Raw genomic sequence first — 27,927 nt, 5'->3', positions numbered from 1 at the left:
CTCATGATTTGAACCGTTGCTCTGGCCTGTACTCTTGAGTGATGCCTGTAGCAGCTGCCCTGAGCATAGCTGTTGCAATTGGAAGTGCTCTGATCGGTAAGGATCGAGAACCAGTTGAATGCTGAAATCACAAATAATTGCATTAAATTTAGCAGCAACTACAAAGCCCTATTTTACATTGTGGCAAAAATACCAGCCCAGGTGGCAACACATTTACTTTTAGGCTCCCTTTCATTGCTCACTCCATCAACAAAGCTATTATAGTGGGCTTTTCAGCAGCTGCCTCCTCTTTATTGACAGTTTTATCTCCTCGTGCTGCCTATCTTGAGAGCCGGGAAAATTCTGATTATTGAGTTATTACCCATCTCTATTCTGCAAGGCTGTAAGAGTATATGACTTCTAAAGCACAGTCTTCACTCGTAATAGGATAGAAGTAGCTTGTGGCGGTGGGGGGGTAAGGTAGGGACTATATGATTGTGTTCGGTGTAACATTCAATCTCATTCACAGTCATGTCAGCTGCCACCTCTTGACTTGGGATAAATTGAAGAATACTTCCCTCAATGGCATTCAACTGCTAAAATGCAATGCTCTTGTTTTTCGACTCAAGATAGAGGAATCCAGTCTGGTGAAAAGCCTTAACCTGGGCAATAGATTTCTAAGACTAATGAGTGTTTCCACCTGCTGCATCTTTGCCGTTTCTAAACATAATGCTGCAATATCCACAAACATCCTGTTACAATGCACTTTTTCCCTAATAGGCACTGAAGTTTAAGGGTAATTTTCACATTATCACTCCTAGTATGTGATATTAGGGAGCTAATGTAAGCCACGAGAAGGAAATGTCTAAATAAGTGGGAAATTAGTGGAAGCAAAATAAACAAGGCAAGACCCAAAGAGAACAGTTACTACTTTATATTTGACTAGCACAGTCGCACATTGTTTATCAATGTTGCCATTATAAGATTTAAAAAATGTTCAGGAAGCAACATTTTGAGTTACTGTACTCAAGGTATCCCACGGCTACCACCAATTAATAAACTAAAATAATAAACTAACCTCAAGAATCCATGCATAACATCTCCAGTACTTTTTAACCTTACTATGTTTAGAGAGATTAGCATGTATTAATAAAGAAGGGTAGACATGAACGAAAAGGGAAACAAAAACCAAGTGAGAGAAAAGTATTTATTTAAGTATTTTGGCAAAGCAAGTAGCCTTAAGACCATTATGGACTGTATGCGCGCCTAACTGGATACACAATCCATTTGGTAAGCACTAAAGACAAGCGCCATACAGAATTCAGGCCTCCATCAGAGAGCAGGTAGAAACTGGAATTAAAGCTTATGGAGGACCTTCTGGCCAGTCGGATAAATAATTTGGACTTTTGGACGAAGTATGAATGACAAAATATACAAAACAAATTCCAAAGAGAAGTTCAGGACAGACTGACCTACTGTAACAGACATTTTCACTTTTTTCTGATTACATTTTCCAGGCTTCTGTCTATATCAGCCATAATGATTCTGTAGTGAGACAGGTAAATCATTTATTAGAGGTTATTTCAGGATGTGTATAGTCAAACTACCTTTCAAATTATGTGTTATGGTATAGGGATTAAACCAGCTACAACAAGCATGACAAAAAATACCAAGCTAGCAAGGCTCAAGTACAGATAGATGGAATCCATAACATTGTTTAATTAACCTGTACATTTTTAATTTACCCTTTCGTATGACATATGATAATAAATATGGTTTGAAATAAAATGGTGTGAAATAAAAATGGAAGTCCTAAGTTAGTATAGTATATATATTTGTTTTGGGAAAAAACTGGCATTGATTTATTTATTTATTTAGTACTGTTCTTCAATCCTGCTAATTATAGAATGACTGTGCAGATTCTTCTTAATTGTATTTTGTCCAGATGACGGTCGTGGGTTGAACGGGCAATCTAAACTGTTTTGACTTAAAACACATTTTTGCCTTCCAGGAGCACTGGAAAACTCCACTGCAGATCGGTATTAAATACGGAGAAGATGGCGGCCGACACTCGTGTCTGTGCAATCATGAGTCGAGTCTGAAAGTCCTTGCTGTGATGCCCTCATTGATGCTGACTGGGGGGTCCTGCTGAAGGAGCGGGCGGCGTGTTAAAGTTGGCCACGGATCTGCCGGACAGAGTGATGATGGTGGTCCCAGGGGCTGGGGTGACAGTCTCGGAGCTGTGCAGAATTGTACTGCCTTCGTCGAGGACTGAGGGGACCCTTCCTAGTGTCTCGGGTTTGACTGTTGGAGGGCCCCCCAACGCAGGAGTGAGGAGAACTGTCTTCGGGCTGCCCTGCAAAACGGGACCAACTTTAGACAGAACCACGGTGCAGGAAGGGCTGGGTGTGTTCGTGATGGCGGGGGTGGTAAAAGTCACGGCGCCCCCGGGGGGAGAGGGCACCCCAAGAGTTCTCAGGGTTCCCGGCAGGTCTGTGGGGGTCTGCTGCTGAGGGATGATGGACTTGGTGAGGGCTGACATCTTGGCGTCGGACATGACGTACAGCGTCTTGGTGGGACTGGTTGTCGTCACTGCAATTAGGAACACACACAATCAGAAGGCAGTTCTTTACACAAAGTTGTAGTTACGTGAAACAGACAAGCTGAACGTGGATTGTCTTCACTACCAGAAATTAGGCCAGATCACTAAATTATTCAGGTCTCTTTTCTAATTCCTGTACCAATTTGATTTTGTGCTTCCGTTTCCTAATTAAGATACATTTACTTTAATATTGTTTCTCAGAATAGGACTGCAGTGTCCTGGACCCTGGAAAAACTCAGGTTATTGGATTTTTTAAGTAAGCATAAGAAACCTCCACAGAAGCACATTGCAACTCCAAATTAGGTGAAAATACTTTATTCTGTTCTGTAGGATCTAGATCCTAGTCCCATCATTTCCAAGGCTTTTAAGGAAGCTCTCCTTGGCTGGATGTAGTAATGTGTCTGTTGAAGTACACATGCATTTATTTGGTCTACTTTGTTAGGATTCCAAAAGTCATCTTGCAGCTGGTGAACTTGAGGCTACATCCGAATTTCAGTAGCTCATCTAACAAGTACTTTGAACCTTAAAAAAAAATAATCTCAAAGTGGAAAGCAATAGCAGTGGGCTTATGTTCTCAGTCACAGATACTCGGTGATAGAGAATGGCCATCTTTGTACCAGCATTGACACTTTGCTGAATTATCTATGGTGCACTGTAAGTGTCGGGTTTAGAATTCCTCCCGGGACCCACATTTTTGTCTGAACCAGTGGTCTCCGAGGTGCGCAGTGACATTATCCGAACTGTTGTGAACTTCGTCTTTTCTGGGAAAACTCCAGGGCCTTCTTTCGCTTCTGTGACCCCAAAAGCATACTGGCCCTGACACTTGTTGCAAGGTGACTGAGAAAGCTTATTTAAACACTTGTCTGAAGCTCACGCACAGCTTGTATCTGCAAGACAACCATCAAGCAGCCTTAACACTTAACTTATTATTGCTATTTGCTTCATTTTATTTTATCTTTGTTTGTATCAGTATGCTCTTGATATCGGTCTCTGTGTGAATTAAGCCAAATACATCTGGGGTTGTGTTACTCATCACCTGCGTATGTGTTCTTTATGCTAGAAAGAGAATCTGCTGCTGAAGAAGTCTCTGAAATCTCACTGAAGGTCTGAAGGTCACTTCAACTATGTTTGTTTAGGAGGCGATATAAATTCCCAGCCGGTGGATAAGGAATCGTGGGGCAAACAACAGTGCCTGAGTTCCAAACTTGACGTCTAAGATCCAGCGCCTCCTCTTTAGCAATGAATGCAGTAACACAAACCTGAAAAGGTGATACAACAAACCTTCAAGGACAGTGGACTGCATTCTAAAGATCTCAGCAGTAGTTTTATATATTATCAAACGGCTGGGAATACTTTTTCTTAGCATAAGCCATCGCTTCAACGTTTTGAAATTGTTACATCTAATCTATTGCTTTGAAAGAAAATATCCCTAAAACGACTGGGGACAAAGCCAGAAATATGAACCACACAAAGATCAAAAGTTCTATTACAGAGATTAGAACTTCAGGTCAAACTAATCCATCAAGAATTCAAGATTGGGGGGTAATTATTTGCCTTATTGAGATAGCAAGATCTAGCTATATTTCTCAAGGGACCAGGTTGCTGCAGGTTTTTATATGTACCTATCACTATTTTATATGTATTAGCCACTGATTAAGAGCTACAGAAATCTTCTTCCTCCCTACTCCTCAATTCATTTTTATTAAATACAAATGGCTCGATAGACATTCCCTACTAACTTGAGCTTCTCAGTTTATTGAGCACATTCCTGATTTTCATTATTGTTCCTTTAATTAACCGTTACATACAAATAAAACCTGAAATACAAATACATTTCCATACCTCTTACTCTGTCCAGTGGTCAACTTTGTTGTGCAAAAAACATGGCTACAACTAAGGATGTATTATAAACAGAATTGACCTGGTCAATTCTCTATTCTGTTGGCCTAAAATATCAATCACATCATACCTAAAATGAATAAAACAGCATGCATGCAAGATTTGCACACACTGTATACAAAGTTCAAATCAAACTCATGAGATTAACATAAAGTTGACAATCAAATGACTAACAAGGATAAAAGGAATGCTCTCTTACATCCCAAAGTTTCTATTATCTTATAGAAACTAAAAAGACCGACTCTCCTCACACAACACTGTAAAATGGAGTCAAGTGAACTGCAAGAACAGTTGCCCCCCCCACCACTGCCACAAACCCACCTAATTCAGTTTATACTTTGATCCCTGGAGTGCTTTTTTCTAGCTCACAGAATCCAAAGAGTAGGGTTAAATCCCTGGGACGGTGCCATATAAATAGCATTCATTATCACTCCTGTGTAGAGGACTGGTGAATGACAGTAAGCACAGTTAGAGGGGAACAGGAGAACCACCAAAGAGTGACTTAGTGGGGCACTGTGCCAGCACTATGATGCAGTCACTTAGTCCCTGCTGTGCACGATTCGGTCAATAACGAAACACCTTCAACGTTAGTTAGCTCCTGAATCCGTTTCTGTCAAGCACTCTGAGCAAATACATGTGAATTGATGAGAAGATTGGATACTTCCTTAAAATAATCCCTCCCCCTCTAAGAGCATATCAGGTCTGTTGGGAGTCTGGGTATTATTTTCATACTGACCCAATATACACCTGTTACTTTAAGGAATATGTAAGTAACAAATAAATAATAGTTATCTATTACAGGATACTAATATCTTCAAAAATAGATCTCACAAGTACAGCAACAATTGCGTTCTATAAAAGCTACACAACAGGGAAGAGCTTAATTACTGTGCAAAAGTCTATATAAAAGGCATAGGGGTGTTCTTATACTGGTGGAAACATACCAATTTAAGATGAGACAACTAGTAGCTTACGGACATACACTCACCTAAAGGATTATTAGGAACACCATACTAATACTGTGTTTGACCCCCTTTCGCCTTCAGAACTGCCTTAATTCTACTTGGCATTGATTCAACAAGGTGCTGAAAGCATTCTTTAGAAATGTTGGCCCATATTGATAGGATAGCATCTTGCAGTTGATGGAGATTTGTGGGATGCACATCCAGGGCACGAAGCTCCCGTTCCACCACATACCAAAGATGCTCTAATGCGTTGAGATCTGGTGACTGTGGGGGCCAGTTTAGTACAGTGAACTCATTGTCATGTTCAAGAAACCAATTTGAAATGATTCGACCTTTGTGACATGGTGCATTATCCTGCTGGAAGTAGCCATCAGAGGATGGGTACATGGTGGTCATAAAGGGATGGACATGGTCAGAAACAATGCTCAGGTAGGCCATGGCATTTAAACGATGCCCAATTGGCACTAAGGGGCCTAAAGTGTGCCAAGAAAACATCCCCCACACCATTACACCACCACCAGCAGCCTGCACAGTGGTAACAAGGCATGATGGATCCATGTTCTCATTCTGTTTACGCCAAATTCTGACTCTACCATCTGAATGTCTCAACAGAAATCGAGACTCATCAGACCAGGCAACATTTTTCCAGTCTTCAACTGTCCAATTTTGGTGAGCTTGTGCAAATTGTAGCCTCTTTTTCCTATTTGTAGTGGAGATGAGTGGTACACGGTGGGGTCTTCTGCTGTTGTAGCCCATCCGCCTCAAGATTGTACATGTTGTGGCTTCACAAATGCTTTGCTGCATACCTCGGTTGTAACGAGTGGTTATTTCAGTCAAAGTTGCTCTTCTATCAGCTTGAATCAGTCGGCCCATTCTCCTCTGACCTCTAGCATCAACAAGGCATTTTCACCCACAGGACTGCCGCATACTGGATGTTTTTCCCTTTTCACACCATTCTTTGTAAACCCTAGAAATGGTTGTGCGTGAAAATCCCAGTAACTGAGCAGATTGTGAAATACTCAGACCGGCCCGTCTGGCACCAACAACCATGCCATGCTCAAAATTGCTTAAATCACCTTTCTTTCCCATTCAGACATTCAGTTTGGAGTTCAGGAGATTGTCTTGACCAGGACCACACCCCTAAATGCATTGAAGCAACTGCCATGTGATTGGTTGGTTAGATAATTGCATGAATGAGAAATTGAACAGGTGTTCCTAATAATCCTTTAGGTGAGTGTATTTAGTGAACAAATATCTTAACAAAACATCTATTTGTAACCTTAATTTTCACTCTTGAGCAACAACCAAAAACAAATCTTTCTGATTCTGGAATGAGTTCCAATCTACTTCGCAAATTGCTTTCATGTTTTCAGAGTCCGTCAAAGACAATGACTTCTGTTAAGAAGATTAACGATAAAAGGTTAAACGGAGCATTCTATGGTGTCATGAGTCAGAAACCAAGAATGTTTGAAAATATACAGTTAAGATCCAGTTTAGTTTCCTTTGGATTTAATCCACAGTAGAGAAGAAACTTTCCACACTGAGATATGACAAGATATACTGGCACATCATTGGGATTATTCCAACTCAAGCCTAGGTTGGGCTGTGAAGAGTAAGAGTGATCCCCGCATAAACTAGTATCGACTGCCAGTATCGTTATGCCTCAGTAATCCCCCACTGCACGTATCCAATGCAGATGGAACGCAAATGGGATTCTCTCAGGGCTGAAACCGAATCCAGGAACACCTGCGTCAGTTGGTATGGATCATATGTAGAAGGTTACATTTGAACTGGGCATTGGGAACGTATCAGCAAATGGAGAAATGCATCACAGACACTGAATCAAAATGAAGCTAGAAGTTGCAGTGGGACATTGGGCTCAAGCTCCTACACTCCCTAAGTGTAACACCTAATTTGGCACAGAAGTCTGGCAAATGGAGGTGGGGGGGTTGGGCTGAGGTTTGCAAAGAAGATACAAACAAATAAAAATGCTTGTGGCTGGGATGCACTGTGGGTTTTAGGTGCAGTAAGCCAGTAAGAAGCAGCGGCTCACTGAGGGTGGGAGCACACGGCCGTCACTGAGTCGTGCATCCTTTGTGTGGGTGTGCCGTTGGCTGGGGCCTTGGAGTAGACTGGGGAGCCTCACCTACAGGTGGAGACGCAGCAGCCGGCAGACCCAGGCCTCTGTCGGCAGAGGGGCCCTCTTTGGGGGGTTCCCGCTGGGCCAGGGTCCGGAGGGCGGGCTGGGCGCTTGCTGACCCCAGCGCAGGCTCGTGGCTCTGCAGGACGGAAACAGCACCGTTAGCTGGCCAAGGGCACAGACCTGGGGACACTCACAAACTACCTCCACTGGGGGGCTCTGCGAGGGTGGGGGAATGCTGCACTGTGGACGACACCACATTTATCTTCTGTGATCTAATTTCACAGGTTTGTATGGGGATGTGCTTAATGAGTAATGGCAATGTGGCTGTGCTGTGTGTGTGTTGGGGGGGGGGGGGGGGGTGAGGGTAGGAGAGTCCACTAAGACATCATGCTCAGCTGCATCCGGTCGCTTGCAGTTTATAGCATAGAAATCTAGAGAGAATTATCTGCGATACAAAGTACAATACAAATAAACAAGACAAATGAAATAAGACAGATACAGTGTATGAGCTACTATCCAGCCTTGGAGTTAATGCCCTGTGGCAAACTGATATCTCCTAGCTAAATGAAACACTTATGAAATAAAAAGCACAGCACACCTTGTTTATTTTCATATGAATGCATTTGGGGAATCATGAAATGGCTTCAGGTCTGATCTCCAGATTAAAAGTCCATATCGATCAGTAGAAGGAATGCTAGCACGGTTTGTGGCCTATGTGATTTATGCAAATTAGCCGGTTTGTTTCTGTCGTTGCCACTGGACACTCGGGCAAGCAAGCTGAGAAGTCGCTCAATTGGCCGCAGCCAAGTATCGCTTTTTCCCTCGCGTTTCCTAGTTAGTTAAGAGTTACATTGATTGTTTACGTGGTTTATTGTTTAGCTACGAATTGTATATCTTGCATCTGTTTTGTAGTAAGAGCAGCGACTGTTTGTTAGTGAATCTAGCAAGTTACTTAGCACACTCGACACACCCTGTCTGTAATCAGAAGCGTTACACTGTAGGCCATGATTATTTAACATTACTACGTTATTGTTCAGTGTAACTGCGTGTGTCTGGCACTGTCTTTGTCTGTATTCGGCCATTAATTGTGCTATTAGCAGTCCTGTGTGGGAGGGAGGGCCATCCTGACCAGCCTTGTGTCATTCAACGCAACACAGGTGTGCACTGTCCTAATTAGTTACAGGTGTCGTAACTAAGAGGAACAGGGCTCCTGCTCTCCCCTTCTCTGTCCCCCCCTCTCTCTCCTCTATCACGACCCACAGCTTTGAATTCCATGCAGTGGAAATCACCTGTCCCTCTCACCTCTTTTTTTTTTCTTTTTTATTATTTTTATTTCTTGGCAGACGCCCTTATCCAGGGCGACTTACAACACAAGTGCAAAAATACAGAGAAGTACAAGGCATCAATCATTACAAATTCAACTTAGCTTAAACATAGCAATTCAAAATAATACATTTTACAAATTCCAATTACAATTTACACAAGTACAGTAAGAGACTTCCTACATCCTGGACGGTGAAAGCTAAGTGCTGTCAAAATGTAGGGTTACAGACTAGGGCTACGGGAAAGGGAGCAAGGAGGAAAACAATCAAGAACGCGAGGAGCATAATAAGCTGAAGTGCTATCTAGCAGGGATAGAGGACTAATATTACAAGTGCTGTCGGAAGAGATGCGTCTTGAGTAAGCGCCGGAATGAGGTCAAGGACTCTGCTGTTTTGACTTCGGTGGGCAGGTCGTTCCACCACTTAGGGTCCAGGGATGAGAAGGAGCGGCTCTGGAGGAAGGAGAGTGGAGAGGAGGCAGAGTTAGCCTGCTGGCACTGGAGGAGCGCAGTGGTCTGGAGGGGATGTATGGAGAGACGAGTGACTGAAGGTAGCTTGGTGCAGTGTGGTCAAGACAGCGGTAGGTGAGGGTCAAAGTCTTGAACTGAATGCGTGCCGCTATTGGGAGCCAGTGGAGGGAGCGGAGCAGTGGAGTAGCGTGTGCGAATCGTGGCAGAGAGAATACCAGACGAGCCGCAGAGTTCTGGATGAGCTGGAGTGGGCGGTAGTGGATGCAGGCAGGCCAGCCAGGAGGGAGTTGCAGTAGTCCAGGTGGGAGAGGACCAGTGACTGGATGAGTAGCTGAGTTGAGTAGTCGGTGAGGAAGGGACGGATCCGGCGTATGTTGCTCAGGAAGAATCTGCAGGTGCGTGTCCTCTTCCTTCTAGTTCTCTACCATCCACCTGGTCCACTCACCTCCTTCCTGGATGAACTCGACTTTCTTCTCTCCTCCCTCCCCTCGCTATCCTCACCTACCATCCCCCTGGGAGACTTCAACATCCACCTCTCCAATCCTTCCCACTTTGCCAGACTTCTTCCTCTCCTTCACTCCTTTAACTTCTCTCTCTCCCCATCTCCCCCAACTCACAGGGCAGGCCGCCAGCTTGACCTCATCTTCTCTAGAGGCTGCTCCCCTTGTCACTCTCCGTGACACCCATGGACATCTCAGACCACCACTTCATCTCCTTCTCCCTTTCCCTCCCCACTCCACCCACTCCGTCACCTTCCGCCATTATCTCTGCTCTGTCTCCCCATCCACCCTTGCCTACACTGCCCTCACCCTCTTACCTTCCATTGACTGTTTTTCCCATCTATCTGTCAACTGTCCTACCTCCTCTTTGTTCTCCTCCCTCACCTCCTCCCTTGACTCTCTGTCCTCGTCCTGCCCGTCCCTCCCCTCCTCAGCCTTGGCTCTGCTGTTTGCCGCTCAACCCGAACTAGTCTGCGTGCCGCCGATCAGAAGTGGAAAAGGACCAAACTCCCAGCTGCCCTCGAACTCTACCACTCTCTACTGTCTACATTCTCCTCCACACTCACCTCAGCCAAGAAGTTTTACTTCCAATCTCTCTTCGATTCCACTGTCAACAACCCCCGCACTCTTCTCCACCTTCTCCTCCCTCCTTGCCCCTCCTCCTCCCTCATCTCTCACTCCTCCAAGATTGCAGACATCCGCAGGCTCTTCAATACTCCACCCTCCTCTCCCATCACACCCAAACCTCCCACCGAACAAGCTTCCTTTTCTTCATTCTCACCTCTCAGATGCTGAAGTTTCTGCTCTCCTCCTAAGTCACAAACCTACAACGTGTGCCCTGGACCCTCTCCCTTCTCGCCTTTTCCAAGCGACCGCTCCTGATGTTCTCCCCTTCATCTCCTCACTCCTCTCTGGCTGTTTCCCCTCTGCATTTTAACAAGCTGCTGTCATCCCACTGCTCAAGAAACCAACCCTTGAGGCCACCTCTCCTCAGGACTACTGCCCTGTCTCCCTACTCCCCTTCCTCTTAAAGACTCTCGAGCAGGTGGTCCACCGTCAGCTCTCTGACTTTCTGTCCCAACACTCGCTTCTTGATCCTCTGCAATCCGGCTTCCGCACAACTCACTCCACTGAGACGGCTCTCCTGGCTGTCACTGACTTCCTCAGCGGTGCTCGGGCGGCCTCCCTCTCCTCAGTCCTCATCCTCCTTGACCTCTCCACAGCATTTGACATCGTTGATCACTCCATCCTCCTCTCCTGCCTCGCTGACCTTGGAATCTCTGGGACTGCTCTCACCTGGTTCTCCTCCTACCTCAGTGACCAGTCCTACCAAGTGACATGGCGAGGCTCCTCATCCACCCCCCAACCTCTCCTCACAGGCATTCCCCAAGGTTCCGTCCTGGGCCCCCTCTTGTTCTCTCTCTATACTATACTCATCGCATCCCATGGTTTCTGTCTTTTCCGTATTCCGACCCTCTCATCCCCTTTCGCATCTCTTCCTGCTTGTCTGCTATTTCCGCCTGGATGCACTCACACCACCTCAAGCTCAACCTCTCCAAATCGGATCTCCTGGTTTTCCCCGACTCTTCCTCATCTTCTGCTGACCTCCCCATCTCGATCCCCTTGGAATCCACCACACTCTCTCCTTCTTCTTCCGCTAAAAATCTAGGAGTCACCCTCGATCCTGCGCTCTCCTACACCCAGCACATCGCCACGCTGATGCGCACCTGTAGATTCTTCCTGAGCAACATATGCCAGATCCGTCCCTTCCTCACCGACTACTCGACTCAGCTGCTCGTCCAGTCACTGGTCCTCTCCCTCCTGGCTGGCCTGCATCCAACTACTACCCGCCCACTCCAGCTCATCCAGAACTCTGCTGCTCGTCTGGTATTCTCTCCGTCCCGATTCACACACGCTACTCCACTGCTCCGCTCCCTCCACTGGCTCCCGATAGCGGCACGCATCCAGTTCAAGACTTTGACCCTCACCTACCACTGTCTCGACCACACTGCACCAAGTTACCCTCAGACCCTCATCTCTCCATACATCCCCTCCAGACCACTGCGCTCCTCCAGTGCCAGAAGACTAACTCTCCCTCCTTCCTCCAGAGCCACTCCTTCTCATCTCTGGCCCCTAAATGGTGGAACAACCTGCTCACCGAAGTCAAAACAGCAGAGTCCTTGACCTCATTCCGGCGCTTACTCAAGACGCATCTTTTCAGACAGTACTTAGTAATATTAGTCCTTTTATCCCCGCTAGATAGCACTTCACAGTTTTATTATGCTTCTTGTGTTTTTTGCTCCCTTTCCTGTAGCCCTTGACTGTGACCCTACATCTTGACAGGACTTAGCTTTTACCGTCCAGGATGTATGACCTCACTTACTGTACTTGCCTGTGTAAATTGTAAATTGGAACTTGTAAAATGTATTATATTTTGAATTGCTATGTTTTATGTAAATTGAATTTGTAATGATTGATGCCTTTTACTTAAATGTATTTTTGCACTTTGTTTTACGTCTGCCAAGAAATAATAAAAAAATTTAATAATAATAACAATGTTCAGATAATGTGAAACTCCTTTGAGACTACTTAAGATTCGTTATCAAAAGAGAACAAACCCTAACAGGCTTAACGTGACAGGGCTTTGAGTACCAGCAAGTCAAGAAATAGAAAAAAAAAAAAAAAAAAAAAAAAAAAAAAAAAAAAGGTATTTCATAATGCAAAATAGCAGATCGTTATTCTCCCAGCAGTACATGGGCTGGGAATGACTCAGAATACATTCCCTGCCATCAGAGACTAATTGGGTTCGCCATGGGTAATGCCTAGATGGAGTGCTGCCATGGTTACATGGGATTAGGGTGGCCAGGATTCCCTTGGGTTGTTGGGCACCTGAGAACTCCACCTGCTGGGTTCTAAGTCACAGCTGCACCAGTCCTTACCAAGATGCTCTAGGTTGGCTGTGGACTTGTAGTGTGTAGAAAGTGCACATTCCCTGCCTATAGCTCTCCTACATGAGCACAGGATTCGATTAACAAATTTGCTTCTCCAAATTAGAAAGGCATACAAACAAATTTCAAAAACAACCAAAAAACCTGACACGTATTAGCATTAAAAAAGACTAAATAAATAAGAAGCACTATTACACTGCAGGAGTGAAAACATTTAGATCAAACTAAGCAATAGGGAGAGAGAGAGAGAGAAAAAGTTGACCTTGATTTATTTTATTTTCCTAAGTGTGCCTCCAGGAATTACTTCATAGAAGGGGGTAAAGTATAGGCAGCATTGAAGGAGTCATTACAGAAAGCAACGTTTGGAACACAAACACCAAGATTATAAAAATTATTAAGCTGACCAACAAGGCTCTCAAGAGAGAAAGGTACAATAATGTCCAAATGTGAGGGGATAAGCAATGGTTGTCAAGATTTCTTCTGCAGATGCTACAGAGACCCAGCTAGCATGTGATTCATCTAACTTTTATAGTCAATGAATAGGAAAGCAGATGGCAGTGACATTCACACGTCTTCTGGACTTTGTCCACCTTGAGGGCAGGCTTTAGATCAAGAAAGTCAAATAAATAACTGCTCATGTGTAAGATGCTGAATTGTGAACACTTATGCTTCAGTTTCCATTTGGGTTTTCCAGTGTCACATTTCTTAAATACTGTGCCCCAGGTTATGTTTTGGCAGGTAAATAGCCAACTGTGACTGTTGCTAAAACTCCCAACAAACACCATCATGACAGAGACATTAACTGAATGTCTAGCATCACTTCTGGTGAATGATAGCCAATAAAGATTGGTTTGACAGTACAGAATTACATATAGCTGATATAGATGTAGCACTATTAATAAAACTATTCAAATAGTTTAAATACAGGGACAGAAATATATATGTATTATTTGTATAGCAATTCAGCAACTCAAAACAAAAATGAGCAATGTAGCATTGTGGCAATGTAAATTATTTGTATTCTTGCATTCTATAGGCTATTCTTTGTAATGGCAATACAGTGAATGAGGTTACTTTAAAGCTGTCACATACATGCAGTGTTCTTTTTTAAACAACTGATCTCCATATTTGAATGTTACAAAATGCAATACAGAAAATACTTTAGCTGTAAAACAATTTTGCTTTGCTTTATGCACAATAATAATAATACAAAAAAGGTTTCCCATTTTGGCTGCTATATTGATTTTCAAAACCATTTTCTTCTCCCTCAATTCCCCGTGTCCCACAGTTTATCTGCACATTTTGAGCAAAAGTTGACTGAATATAGCGTACATGTGTTTCTCATTAGTAATTCTGTCCATCTTTTTGCTGGATCATGTTCTGATATCCAGCATTTTAAAATAGCAACATGAGGGCCAATACCCCGGCTTGCCATTTTCACATTCCTTTTTTTAATACATAATTAATTGATTGAAGCTTTTAGCTTTCAGTACATATTCAACAAACACCAAAGCAATGTTGCAACGTGGGAAGAGCAATTCTATCAAGCTTCTGATTAGTGGAAGCTAATTAAATGTATTTAATGCAGCCTCCAATCACAAACTATATGCAAGTAAATCACTTGCACACCACTCCTCAGTGCTGCTGCATTGCCTACAGTTCTGTAATTTACCTAGATGGACTGAATAGTTGCCTAAAAGTGAGCCAAAAATAAATGTATTGTGTGTTATATCACAAATTGAACCATGCATGTCCATTCATGTATATGTCCATTAAAATTTAAATACATATAATGCATGTCTATGTGGTTCTTAACTAGAGCAAATACAAAAGTATTGAAACATAAATCATGCTAGTGATAAAGTACCTCTTAAATGAAATGCTGGAAAAATGAAAAACACACACACTTAATGTTTTAAGTGGACACAGCTTGTTAGTGTTTTATCAGTGTTACAGGCCATAGTAATTAAGTAATTAACAATTAAGTAATTAACAATACATGTGTAGTATAGCTGTGATCACTCGCATCATTGAGTGGCACAGTTGCTCTCAAAATACACAGCCTGAGAGACCGGAAAAAAAGCAGGCAACAGGCAATGCTTGAAACACAAGTGGCAGGGGCCAAACAGCAATTTCCTGCAGAGGCTTACTAATGTACTACAGGATTTAATCTTTGAATGGATTTTGGAAACTAAACCAACTCCGTGAAAGAATCTTGGAATTAAGGCAGACACTGGCACCAACACCCAACCCCATCAGTTGTTCAAACCTACCTGTATATCAGAGGGTCTCGCCACAGGGACACCTGTTGCCGATTGGCTGAGGGTGGTCACTCTGTTGGGCTGCCCTCTTAAGGTCACTGTGATTGTGGTGGGTGCTTTGAGGCCTGTTGAGGAACAATGGGGAGGATGGGTGTATCAGGATCAGGGTTTAGTTCAAAATGAGATGAGCATCACATTAAAAGCATTCTGTTCTCTATCTTGCACTTGTATTCATGGAATTAAATTTAGAAATAGTTGGCAATAACACTTAGGCCATATTTTCTATGCGAGTCATGGAAAAAACTGCACTGGATGTGTGTCAATCAAGTTGCAATTTTAAACCTTGAATTTGCTTGCTAGAAATGCCATGCTGCTTAATGAGAAACCTGCAGGCTTTGCTACCTTACTTCATGTTGTTATTTAACTTTTCAACCAGCTGAGACACACTGTGAATAAACTAGACATTGATTTTACACTGAAGGGTAACTTAAGTTTTCCTCCTTTTTATTATTGTTTGAGTTTGCATCTGCTATAATTTTTTATTTTCAATGGAAGCACCAACAGTTAATCAACCATCTGACCACCGCAACCCTCATTATGAGCAGGGGGAGATGATGACAGCATAAAAGTCTAACAAAAACTGCAACAGGATAGCTCTTTTCGATCCACTATAATGGTGATCTCTCTCCTGAGGTCTTATATCATTTCTCACCCATTTAATGTCAATGCCATTCAATGCAGCATTTGTCTTGCAGGTAAAAACAAAAAGCTTACTTTTTTTTTATATAGATTTACAAAAACAAGCATACAAAGACATATATATACTGAGGAGCAGGAAGAAAATACATTTCAAATAACTTAGCCCCGTTCTGGAAGTTTTACCTACACACAAAAAAAAAATGTGAAAACAGCCAATTGATAGTGTTCAACGCATGTTCGATATGTTTCCTGGAGTTTTTGCTATGCCATTATCTGTCACCCTGAAAGTCTGTAATACAGTTCTGAATCAGCTCAACACTGTAAATGTCTCTTCACCAGTTACAGGGGCGATGAAGACAGGACCCAGGATGCCCACTTGAGAGGTGTTATGATGCAAACCTAATTATTTCCAGCAGTCTGTCCCTTACACCGTTCCCTGCGTGGTCTCAGTCAGGGTCACAAGTATGTCCCCTCTTGACAACAAGGAGGAAAGTCTGATCTCACTCATCGCTGTTCATTCCACACTTAATGATATGCTCCATCAAACCTAAATTTAATAAGGCAATGTTCCAATGCTTCAATTTAGCTTCATTTTGAAAAGCTTGTGCTCTTTTGTATTTCAAGGCAGAATAAAATCTGATGGAACATATAATGGACTAGATTAACAACAAGTAGCTGCAGTAAATTGATGCCTCATACTAGTTTGCCATAGATGTTGGCTCCTTACACTGCGCTCGTTCAGGCAGCAGTAGAGAAGTCAACATACCGGTTGTCTGGTTGGAGATGTGCGCCAGTCCGGGCAGGCTGCTGGCGAGTTTGGCTAGGCCTCCATTGGTGAGAAGCTGGTGGATATGTGTGGTTTTGGTGCCGCCACCTGCCCCTGTAGTGACCACAGGCAGGGTTCTGACCAGGGTCCCGCTACATGTGGTGACAGCGGCCAGGACCTGACCCTGGCTCTTCATTCCTGGAGCCTATCATGAGTAAGACAAGGAAAGAGATACAGAGACAAATCAGAGAAAGACAAGGTACGACTCATGTCTTCTGGAGATTAACCCTTAAGAACCCAGTGGGACATATAGGTCGCAAACACTTAACAGGCTTGACCAAACACTGGGGTGCCAAAGGATCAGTGGCTTTGGAATTCCAAAGATGTCACAACGGACGAAGATTAGAAAGTGGGCAGGAAGTACCGTGAAGGCAGTCCAGGCATCTTGGGGTTGTGTTTGCAAGGTAATTGAACTTGTGTAATAGAGGATAAGATATGATGCTGTAAATATAGCATTGCATAATAACTGAACTTGGAAATGGTACTTTAAGATAAGCAGTATTAGCAAGTGGTGAGAGACAAGTCAAGCACTAAGTTCAAATAAATATCAATCTATTATTTTAATACATGAAGAGAACAAAAACAACATTAGGCTGAATATCAGTATGGTTATTTTAGTTTCCAAGGAACATGCTGTGACAGAGTGGGGAGCAGAAGAATCACAAATTAGTGACTGGTGCTCAGCAATTACGGTAGAGTGGAGAGGCTATGATGTAATCGATACTGCAGTGAAAACTGGGGGGAAAAAAACAAAACAAAACTAAAAACAATGAGAATTAATGCCACACCAAAAAAAAAGGTAAAAGGCCATAAAAATATAACTATATACATATGTAAATTGTATGTGTGTTTAGAAATTAGAATTAAGAAAAAAAACACTGAATACTTGTTGATGGCCATAAATAAATCAAATATGGCAGTGAGTATCCTAGTTGGGCCAATGACATTCTTTGAGAAAGTTTGTGTACCCACTGAAGGACTGGCATAGATATATATCATATATAAACATTCTTTCTTGCCCATCCCTTAACAAACATTGCACCGCAAGTGTGCTTAAAACAAATCAACATAAACAAATTACTTTGCCCGTTATAGTCCTGCAAATTCCTTATCTGGCACAGTTCTTGCAGGATGCACAATCATTTTGCCATTGACCATAATCAAATCCAACAGACATCTGCGATTGATTGGATTAGCTGTGGAAGGGCTTTGGTGTGAGCAGGCACTGTATTTGGGGACCTACCTGTGGTCCAGTGGGTCTGTTCCAGGTGTAGGTTACCTGAGTGCTGTTCCCCACACTGGCAGCTGTGGAGGGCAGGCTGGGAGACTTGGTAACAATCTCCTGAAGGCTGAAGCTCAGGCCCTGGAGCAAGCTGCTGGCAGAGGGGGTGCCTGCAGGAAAAGACAGGAATAATGTAATGGTTTGCTCTATCAAGCAGAGCATATCCTGACCTAACCTTGATGCTAACCAACTTTAAATCAATACCTTGCCTGTGTAATATTTTAAACCTGCTGCATATTGTTTGGTTGTTGCTGCATAGATTGAGATTTGCTATGCTACAATGAGCTTCATTTTTTCTTTTCCTGGGGAAGTAATTAACTTAGAAAATCATAACAGAGGCCACCACAGGGAATTGCACTGGAGACCCAATGGGAAAGGCTAAAAAATAAATGCCAAATACAGCTCTCGCATTCAAATCGTGTTCCGAATCTCTCATCAGGGCGCGTGTTAATTATGTCAAAATAGATTCCATTTGTGTACTCTAACAATTAAATTAACATGCTTAAACTGATTGCCTAAAGACTGAACTTCTTAGTTAATAAAAAAAGCCTTTGCTTTGCAATTTATGTATTTATTCAATGCATTTAACTATTCAATGCAGTATGCTAAATAAAGGAGCTGCAGTTGTTCCCTGTAAAAATTCAAGGGGGAATTGTGTTTTAATAAAGCCATGCGGTATTGAACAAGCAACAAGCACCTGCCCTGTCTGGTTACTAGTATTTTAGTATGTCGCCCAATTGCTCGAGAACCTAAGATCATCAGCATCTGTAACTGAGACTCAAGTGTTTACCTGTGGGCCCGGATTGCTTGTTGAATGTCCAGTGAGTGGTTTGGGTTGAACGGTGTAAAACTTAAAACCCTGCCTGTGGACCTACAGACTGAACTCTGGACCAGTAATGCTGGGGTCACACTACACGATTTTAAGCCAAATTTAGTCCTCATGACAGATCGGCACTGATCGTCACAACAAGCAGCCTGGTCAGGGCGCGTTCCCGCCACCGATGGCCATGTAATGCGAGATGGGCTGCGATGCCATCGTTTGCCCTCCGATCCGATCGTAAGCTGGTCAGAGCCGCTACAATTTTATTAAACATGTTTAATATTTACGACTCGATCGGCAGCGATCGTGGAGAGTGACGTGATCAGCAGCCAATGAGAGCCGAGCTGACTGAAGCAGAGAAAATAAACAGAAGAATAAACATGACAGGAGAATAAGATTGTCATACGTAGTTATTAAAATACTTCAAATACCAATGGTTGTTTCGGCGCAGGTTATTTAAAAATACTCTAATACAGGGAAAATAATATTTTCAAATACCAATTAGTATCTGTAATTGACCCAGGTCTGCGCTAAATATCGATCCTACAATGCGATGCTCACAGTATGGGATGGATAGAGCTGTGACTGGTGCTCAGCTGCAGCTCTCACGGCCATGTCTTCACACTCATCCTCTTTTCTCTCAGCTTTTTGCGTTTGTCCGACACACGAACATGGACAGCAACAGCAGTTTGTGGTCGTGTTCTTGTTGCGCAGATTTTCGCAAGTTTTGCACAGATCTGCAGAAATCCACTGATCCCATTGCCAGTGTGGGATTGTAGAAATCGTGTAGTGTGACCCCAGCATTAAGTTACTGAATCCATACTCTTTGTGCCACGGCAGGAAATAATGGGTTACATTATAGGTTACTCTTGTTGTTCCTTGATAGGATCAGTAAATGGTTATGCTTTTAGGCTTGATGTCATGCTTTGATTTCTCTAAGTAAAACACTTAAGAAGAAGTGATGGTTTATGGGCTCCCTCACACCATGCAACATGTGAGTGTGGAGTGCTGAGTGCCTGGGAAGGTACAGAGAGTTCAGCTACCTTGAGCAGCTGCGGGAGCCTGTGTCTGGACAGGCGAGGAGGACCCAGACACCATGCGTGTCTGCAGGCTGTGGAAAGTGCTGGGGGCCACGCTGCCGGACCCCCCGGGACTAACGCTTGAGGCATCTGGGATACTGGCAGACCTACAATAGGGAAGAGTGGTTTTGGATTAAATGGAGAATGAATTCAAGGACATTTAGAGATTGCATTTGCCCTTAAAAAATGGTGAGTGCTTCTAATCACAGCTCTACCAGTTACCACCCAACACAGCCACCTGTTCATAATGTTAAAAAACCTCAGCCTTCACCAAGCATGGCTGACCATCACTGACACAATCTAACGTGCCCTTAGAGGAACAGGATCGCCGGGCTCTGAAACTAAAGGGCTTGTTTGCAATAAATGCAGGTGACCTAAATTACTCAGGTTGAGATACACTCGTAGAACAAAATCAGATGGCTTTGTAAAGGAGCGGACAGAATCAGGCTGATTTTTAAAGCATCACTGCTAGCTCAAATAAAGCAATCAAAATCACTCCAGGATAATTTCCTTATGCTTTTTGGTTTGGTGGTATTTTTAGCAGTTTGGCCCTGATGCACCAGGAATAGAAAAAATGAAATTATGGCACAGCCGTGTTTTTGTGCAAAGACAAACAGCGGGGAAAAAGTTACAAACGTATTACTGAAGAAACGGGGACATAGGTCAAATTTAAAGAAAATAAGTCCTCTTGTATATTGTCAATAGTAGTGCCCACAATATGCCCCACTTGTGAAAAATACAAGTGTTATTTTTCAGCTTCTATATTGTGTCTCAGTAGCTGTGACAGATTGATCGGCTGGATTAGAAAATGAACATAAATGTCTGTCTTTTTCCCTCCAGTAAAAATTGCTGATAGCGAGCAGTTTCCATAAAGAGGTCTTTACAGAATCAAAATCAGTTTCACCCTCAGTAAAAGCACTAGTCTTATTTTATATCTTACAAAAGGGCTTGAACAGTGGGTTTAAATGTTGACTATTTCAGATTCATTGGTGTTATTGTGTTCGAGGTATCAGTATTGAAAAACGAAACTAAAATAAATATATCCGATTCCAACATAGAGCTGTTCAGAGCTCAAATGGATCAAGGAGGGAAAAGAAAAAAAAAAAGACTGGATTTCAATTACCTATAGGTAAATGTTTTGTTCACAGCATTCACATGGGGAAACTAAAGGATTCTTTAAAAGTTGCAGACCTAAATTAAAAAACAGAATTATGGATTCATCCGATCAGATCTTTGCCTGCCAAATGAATCGACTCACAGCTGCCATGGATTGTGCCGAGGCGCCTGCAGTTGAGCAAAGCTACTGCACACACAGAAATGTTTCGATTGCTTCTGTGAGAAAAAGCAGCACATCTGGCCGGCAAACCATTTGGCATTGCAATGTGATGCTGGCTACACTGCAAAGGGACCAACAAAAGCTGGCAGGTTTTTGTAAAAATGCCTGGGAGTTATAAGATGGTTTTCATCACTGCAAGCTTCTGCTGAACACCTTTGGGGGAGTTGAGATTACCTCTGTGCTGTGAGAAGACCAGACAGCTCCTTGGCTCCAGGGACAGACTGTCCCACTGTCACAGTCAGAGGCTTCCCTGCAGCTCCTGCTACAACAGGGCAAGACGACAAACCTTACAGTAATTGTACAGAATACAAATAATTTTCGGATTAGCTGTAGCTTTAAGATCCAGTACTGGCAGATTGAGGCTTGCCAAATTATTTTCATCACTTGCAATAACTGTGACAATGTAAACATGAAAGCACATGCAATACATAATTAAGGATGTTATTCCTGATCTGCAAGTCAACAGGTCCAAAAGCAAAATATGTCGAAGCAGTTCCATTATTGATTGCTAAATGATAACAGGGCAGTTATCTTGATTTTGTCTCCTCCTCTCTCTGTTTAGCACAGATGTTGCTTTTATTTATATTAAAAAAAAAAACGAGATAATTGAACACTGAAAGAGAGCTGCTTTTGTCTCCGTCTTACTTTTATCAAATCATTCACCTGTGTACACTAACAATGCTGTGATTGGCTCCAAATGCAAGTAAAATAATAAAAACATCACCCTGGCAACAAGATGAAATACAACACATTAGATAAATAAGTGTTTTTTCTTCTTCTGAGGACAAAGTGCTTTCTGTTTTCTATTCAGAGGGGCAAACATAGCTGCAATCAGAGATTTATTGTTTTAAAAGAGAGGTCTTCAAAATCAACAAGGAAAAACAGATTGTGAGGGAGAAACATTTGCAATCTCCTCCATAAAATTATGCATAATTTCTTCTTACTCATACAGAATGTGGTATTCATTTAGAACGGCTGCCTCAGGAGTTAGAGAGGACTTTTTAAGTTCAAATAAAATTATTAAATGTACATTGAGGAAATGTTTAACTTTAGCGGGGGTGTTCACAATTACTGTAATTATTAACTAGTCTTATCAATTCCATATATATTCAGATAGTTTTAAATGAAAATATTATCTTGTCAAAAAAATGATGCATTTAGTCGATCCATTTGATATTTGATCTTCATTTTAAAGCTATAAATGTACAAACTTTGGCATGGAAGAATGGGAGGCATGTTAATTTTTTTTTTTTTTAAGCACAGACGTCACTTCTCCCATAGGGGACTATAATCCATTTGAAAAGATTGCCTTGTGTGAATATAGTTGCTGGGTAGGTTGTGTGGGATTTTTTTTATGATTATTGTATATTTATTGTGGGCACTTGTAAAATATGGATGGTTTAACCAGGGGGTGGATCTTTTTGAGACCAGGCTATACAAGACCTCACTAGGAGGCATCTATGTAGGTGATCTTACAGATGAAAAAATGTATTTGCAGCACGATCAAAGTGACAGTAAAGGACCTCACATGCACATGGTAACAATGACAAGGATCTACCAAATTCATCACACAATGGTTTACCTTCCTGAGCTGCCGCACTGTTCATGCCACCAGCTGCCTCCCCGTGGGACAGGATGGTGACCTTGATCTTGGCTCTCTTGGAGGGCTTGGCTGGAGTAGGGCTGGGTGTCTGTCTCCTCTTCAGGTGTGCCCTCAGGTCATCTCTCTCCAGTCCCTCAGTCTGGTCACTGGACACCGGCACTGCCAGGGACAGAGGGGAGATAGTTGCCGACTCGCTCTAATGAAAGGCCCTCTCTATTTTTCTCTCTCTATGTAATGCCTCATACCATCAGTCACACCAGGAGAGGTGAGATCTAAAATGAAAGCTATATGGTGATTCACTGGACAAATCAACTCAAAGTGCACAAAAATATTCCCACTTCCTAAATTTGGATTTGCCTTATATATACCAATGAAACCTGGTCCGATAATTAAGCCTACATATAATTTTGTTTCTGAGACTCCCCAATGAAATGCAACTAATTTTGCACTGAGTTTGTGGACTTATTCAAAAATGTCAGCAGCCCTGTGAATACATCTGTATAGACAGCTGGGTAGGTTGGGTAGGGAATCCAACCAAAAGGCCAATTGTCTATTTATAATGCAGAAATGATATCACTCTCAAACTGCTCCAGGTGTGCTTATGATTTAATTTACTTTTTGGTCAGTAACTCTGCAACCATCTACTCATACTGTCAATTACTCCAACAGAATGGTTTCAGGGACACACATATTGTGAATCTACACATCTGTGAAGGGTTAGACACATCTGGTAAAGAAGCTTTATTGGCTTAAATGGTTTTATTGGTGAGGGTATGAAGAACTTGTGGTAAAATAATGTAATTAAAGCAGCCAACAGCTCTACCTTGGAGGTCTCTCTTTCAGCCTCCACACCGTGCTTTTGATTTATCTTCTGATTTCTGACAAGATCAGGGTGATGCACAGTGTAACTGTTGCTATTCCTATATACATCAAACCACCTGCTCCTTCCAGCACTGTGGATATGGAACCAACAGAATAACAATATTGCTATACATTGCATACATTTTTGGCATTGTGCATAAAACATTAGCATTATGTAACTTGTGCTCCCCTGTGGTGTGCCAGACAAATTGCCTTATGCTCCATTTCAAGTTCTGTGTCAAAAGTGTGCAATGTGGTATTTGAAACAGCCCAGTTGAGTGCAGTAGGTTTGGAGTTCCCAACTATCTGATGAACAATCTTGAAGACCCAAGTGCCAAGACCCAGAAGGAGATGGAGAAAAGGAAAAAGGAAAAAGAGAAGAGGAAGAGTTTGAGAGAGAGATACTCACCAAAGAGACAAGATGGTGTGCCAGGAGGAAGTGCTTTCCTCACCAGCATGTTTTGCTTCATAAAAGCAGCAAACTGAGCTGAAATGAAGCGGGTGGGGAAAACAGAAAAAAGAAAGAAGGGAAAGTTACAGGAAAGGGGGAGAAAAACAGGACGAGCAGAAAAGGTATGAATACAGAAGATTACACTTCAGCTGGCATTTCACCAGTGTGTGTTGCTCCTACTCTCCCACAGTCGGGATTCTCTCCCTCTCTCTATATGGTGCAAAAGACTTCAGAAAAGATCAGTTCAGAGTTCAGTGAATGACTCTCCTCATTGGTCAGGCAAAACTGTCTGGCTATAAGAGCTCTGTCAAGAGTGAAGGTGGGTTTTCGTAATGTTTGAAAACAGCGGGCGTGTGGAAAATGTTCATCATGCAGGCGATGGCGGATCATTTCCAATTACATTTTAGTATAACAAGTGTGGAGTAAGAGAATTAGTTTTTAAAAGATAAAGTACTTCTAAAAGTCTCTCTGGGGGCAGCCTCTCAGATTTTTCAGCTATATTCTACACTTGATGTTGTCTGTCCTTGTAAGAAAGAGATGTATTGCCTTTAAGCACATTTTACTTGCATTGCTTGGGAGAGACACATACTACCACTTACTGCTGTGCTAGTGAACAACGATGTATGAAATAGATCTTTCCCAATGAACATGCTTCCAGCCTAGTTATGAGAAGAAAACTGAGAGGCACTTAAAACCATTAGGCAAACCATTATACTAGAGTTTTTTTGTTGTTGTTGACACTTCCAGATGTAGTTGCGCAGTGGGTGGGCGGTGTTGTCTGGTGGCCAGTACCTTGTGCCTGCTTGTGAGTGAGAACAGTCCCCGATCTCTGCATGTGAGTCTTGAGGAGCTGGGTGGCTGTGATCAGACTGGACTTCTGAGCTGGAGAGAGGGTTGAGGCTTTGGTCTTGGGGCTAGAGGCCGGGCTACTGGAGACACTGGACATATCCTGAGATGGGAGAGGAAGAATTAATGTGGTTGGTTCTCTGGATGAGTCTACAGTACAGAAATCAGTTGCTTTGCTATAGGCTAACTCTTACTTGTAGTCTCTTGGGATGTCCCCAAAGAGTCAGACCCAAGATTGGGGATTCATCTCTACATATAAGAGTATAAATGTCTCTGTTGTCTGCGATTGTTCTCTAACAGGATACACCTAGATTTATACGATTTAAATGCCCTAAAAATGAACTGTTCAGGGTCCAATCAAAAACTGACCAATCACGGTGACACGAAACATTCTTGTGGCGTACCATTCTTATTCAAAGTTCCATCAGTACTTGGCTGATGCGAGGAATAAAGAGGAGGGGTAAAATAAAGACTTGTAAAATCAGAGAAGGCTATGGATGTTGAAACACTAGGTGGGGCCTAGGCAGGGACTGCTCTACATCAGGCATTCTGACCTCTGACCCTGAGGGGGAGATGGGCACGCGCACAGCCGGGGAGGCCGGCCGGCTCCTCTCCAGCTCGAAGGGCAGCTCTCGACGGGATTCCCGTGGCTTCTTCTTCTTCTCCGTGTCCAGGTCGCGGGGCTCGCTGGAGCTGTGGCTCTCCGCCCGGGTCAGCACCCCAGTCAGGAAGTCGGCGATCTCATCCTGCAGAGACGGGCAGGCACAGCTCAACATATGAAGAGTCTTTAATGTTGGACAGCAAGCATGTCTTATTTCTTATGTGAAAGACCGAGACTAACCTGAATACACCTGTCCACCATGCTCTGGGTCAGACCTTCCGATTTCATCTTTGTGGAACTGATCCTTGAGGGTGAGAAACAAAGACACGTACAGTGAAGAGAAAAGCAGTGTAATGCACAGACAAAGCTAACCTACAGACACACATTCGGCCACTGAGTCACTGGATTACAATCAACTCAAGACATCGGATGATGATGGTTGGCCATGATTATTAATGACAGCATTCTCTTCATGTCTATTAAATGTGATGGTGGATTCTCATGGAACATTTTAATTCACAGAAACACAATGCTGATTTCACTAAAGGGTTCTTTCAACAATTTTCTGTAATTTGTTTATCTGCTACAGCTGGCTACAAGCAATTGGTCCCAAACTTGTCTGAAGCACCATCAGGCAACTTTTACCACTGCTGCCTGTCACAATTATTTTCTCCCACGTGTCAGCTGAGATATACTGCACTTTCTGTTTTTAGATTAAAAAATATATACCAATTATACTTTCAATAATGAAACTGAGTGAGTCTATCTTAAAAGTATTTGAAGAACATTAAAATGCATCTAACCCCAAGTTGGACACAAATGCTCCTTTCGTGTGATGTCATGATTGCGAACAAGTTGGAGTACAAGTTGCATACGAATTTCTCTCTCTCACCTGAGGTTGTCATCTGCCCCCCCCACCACCACCATACTGTTGTCGGCCCGGACTTTCTCCCTGAACTCCTCCATGGCTTCCGCGCCACACTGCAGGGCGTTCTGGCCAATCACAAACAGCACTGGGGTCTTCATGTCCAACAACGGATCATCCACATCCTGCCCGACAGAAAAATCATTACATTTTCTTGAATCTCTGCAGATGCCTTTAGATTTATTATTATTACAGATATTATTTAACAAGTCATACTTGGATAAAACTGAAACATAAAATTCCAAGTACAACTTTTTCTAAGGAGGCCCTTATAATGAAGACAAACATCCAAACAATTTATTTCGCAACTGCATTTTTGTATGTGGCTCTAATCACTGTCGGCTGTAGCCATTAGGCTGCTGTAGGAGTAAGGCTAGTCATGACCACCATATCTAAATCCGAGTCAAGACCAAGACTGTCCAAGTCAAGACACACTAAGTTTACTGTGCAATGTGAACAGTATAAATGGAGAATTACTACTTCAACTGACAATAATAGTAAGAAAGAGCACCACTACCAAATACTAAATGAAATGAAATATCCACATCTTCCCATTATTCAATCTCTATGTGATCAAATATATAATATATGGAGCTACCCTTCAGTATGGGTTCAAAAAGATGTTGTTAATCATTTTCTCTGGAATTCAAATTTAGAGATGAATGTGCACCAAATAAGAGGTCCAGGATTAGTACATGGTATAAGGCAGATGTTAAAGCACTCCCAAAAAGCATACATGAAATGGAAAGAGCGTAAGGAGCCTTATATTCCAAACAGACAGGGACCTCAAACAGCATATTAAAGCAACATTTTCTGTTTTATGCATCTACAGTGCGTGTTTTGTATATGGACCAAGGAGTGCAAGATACTCAAGCAAAAACAAACTGCAAAATGAAGCGGTTCTTAAAACGGTCAAATGGTTCCGATATTGAAATTAAATACTGACCCATATTTGCATTAATAGTACAGTATTTCATGAGGAAATAAGGTGTAAAACTGAATTTCAGTTTAATTATTTAATACAGAACAGTACACTGCAGGTCCAAAGGAAATGAACACTGGACATTACATTATAGTTTGGGGGAAACAAAATGAAAGTGCCTGTATCCAACAATTTTATGGGGGGGTGGGATTCAAAAAAGTTTTTTGTACACTATTGGAAATTATTGTATTATTAAACAAGCATGTTATTTTATTGCTTCATTGTGATATCAAGTATTTTAAGAAATTCTCATATTTGTAAAATAAAGACAACACCACAGTCTAAAACTTAAAGTAATCAAAAGAGAATTAAGATGAAAAATAACACAGTAATTGTGTGTAGTCTCCTTTTTAAAATTATATTTTTTTAACATTGATCTGTTTTGAAAATTATACACCACATAATTAACATCAAAAATCACTAAAGATAAAATGTAAATGGTAAAGTCTGACTTCCTGACCAAGAATAAATATAACTTATGCTGGCTTGTAGTTTTCCTTGGTAAAGTAATGGTACCCTATCATATC

General features: G+C 42.4%; 1 protein-coding gene across 5 annotated transcripts in view; it reads right to left on the bottom strand.

Moving 5' to 3' along the window:
• Nucleotides 1-1,172: 1,172 nt before the first annotated feature.
• The window catches only part of kansl3 (KAT8 regulatory NSL complex subunit 3), a 43,347-nt gene continuing 16,592 nt past the window's right edge, over nucleotides 1,173-27,927 (bottom strand). Inside the window, exons 11-23 of one of the 5 annotated variants that reach the window (XM_066714470.1) lie at nucleotides 26,386-26,543; nucleotides 25,734-25,797; nucleotides 25,447-25,638; nucleotides 24,839-24,995; nucleotides 24,005-24,082; nucleotides 22,714-22,893; nucleotides 21,306-21,393; nucleotides 19,760-19,902; nucleotides 17,858-18,006; nucleotides 16,555-16,759; nucleotides 15,102-15,214; nucleotides 7,592-7,724; nucleotides 1,173-2,571 (exon numbers count right to left, since the gene is read on the bottom strand). In XM_066714470.1, the coding sequence (XP_066570567.1) occupies nucleotides 2,102-2,571; nucleotides 7,592-7,724; nucleotides 15,102-15,214; nucleotides 16,555-16,759; nucleotides 17,858-18,006; nucleotides 19,760-19,902; nucleotides 21,306-21,393; nucleotides 22,714-22,893; nucleotides 24,005-24,082; nucleotides 24,839-24,995; nucleotides 25,447-25,638; nucleotides 25,734-25,797; nucleotides 26,386-26,543 (2,130 nt within the window). In that variant the 3' untranslated portion in view covers nucleotides 1,173-2,101. The remainder of the gene's footprint in view (nucleotides 2,572-7,591; nucleotides 7,725-15,101; nucleotides 15,215-16,554; nucleotides 16,760-17,857; nucleotides 18,007-19,759; nucleotides 19,903-21,305; nucleotides 21,394-22,713; nucleotides 22,894-24,004; nucleotides 24,083-24,838; nucleotides 24,996-25,446; nucleotides 25,639-25,733; nucleotides 25,798-26,385; nucleotides 26,544-27,927) is intronic. The other 4 variants (XM_066714471.1, XM_066714472.1, XM_066714473.1 and 1 more) reach the window with 4 other exon arrangements.

The sequence above is a fragment of the Amia ocellicauda genome, chromosome 9, assembly GCF_036373705.1.
Source record: "Amia ocellicauda isolate fAmiCal2 chromosome 9, fAmiCal2.hap1, whole genome shotgun sequence".
NCBI lineage: Eukaryota > Metazoa > Chordata > Actinopteri > Amiiformes > Amiidae > Amia > Amia ocellicauda.
This window is presented reverse-complemented; position numbering and strand designations above follow the sequence as displayed.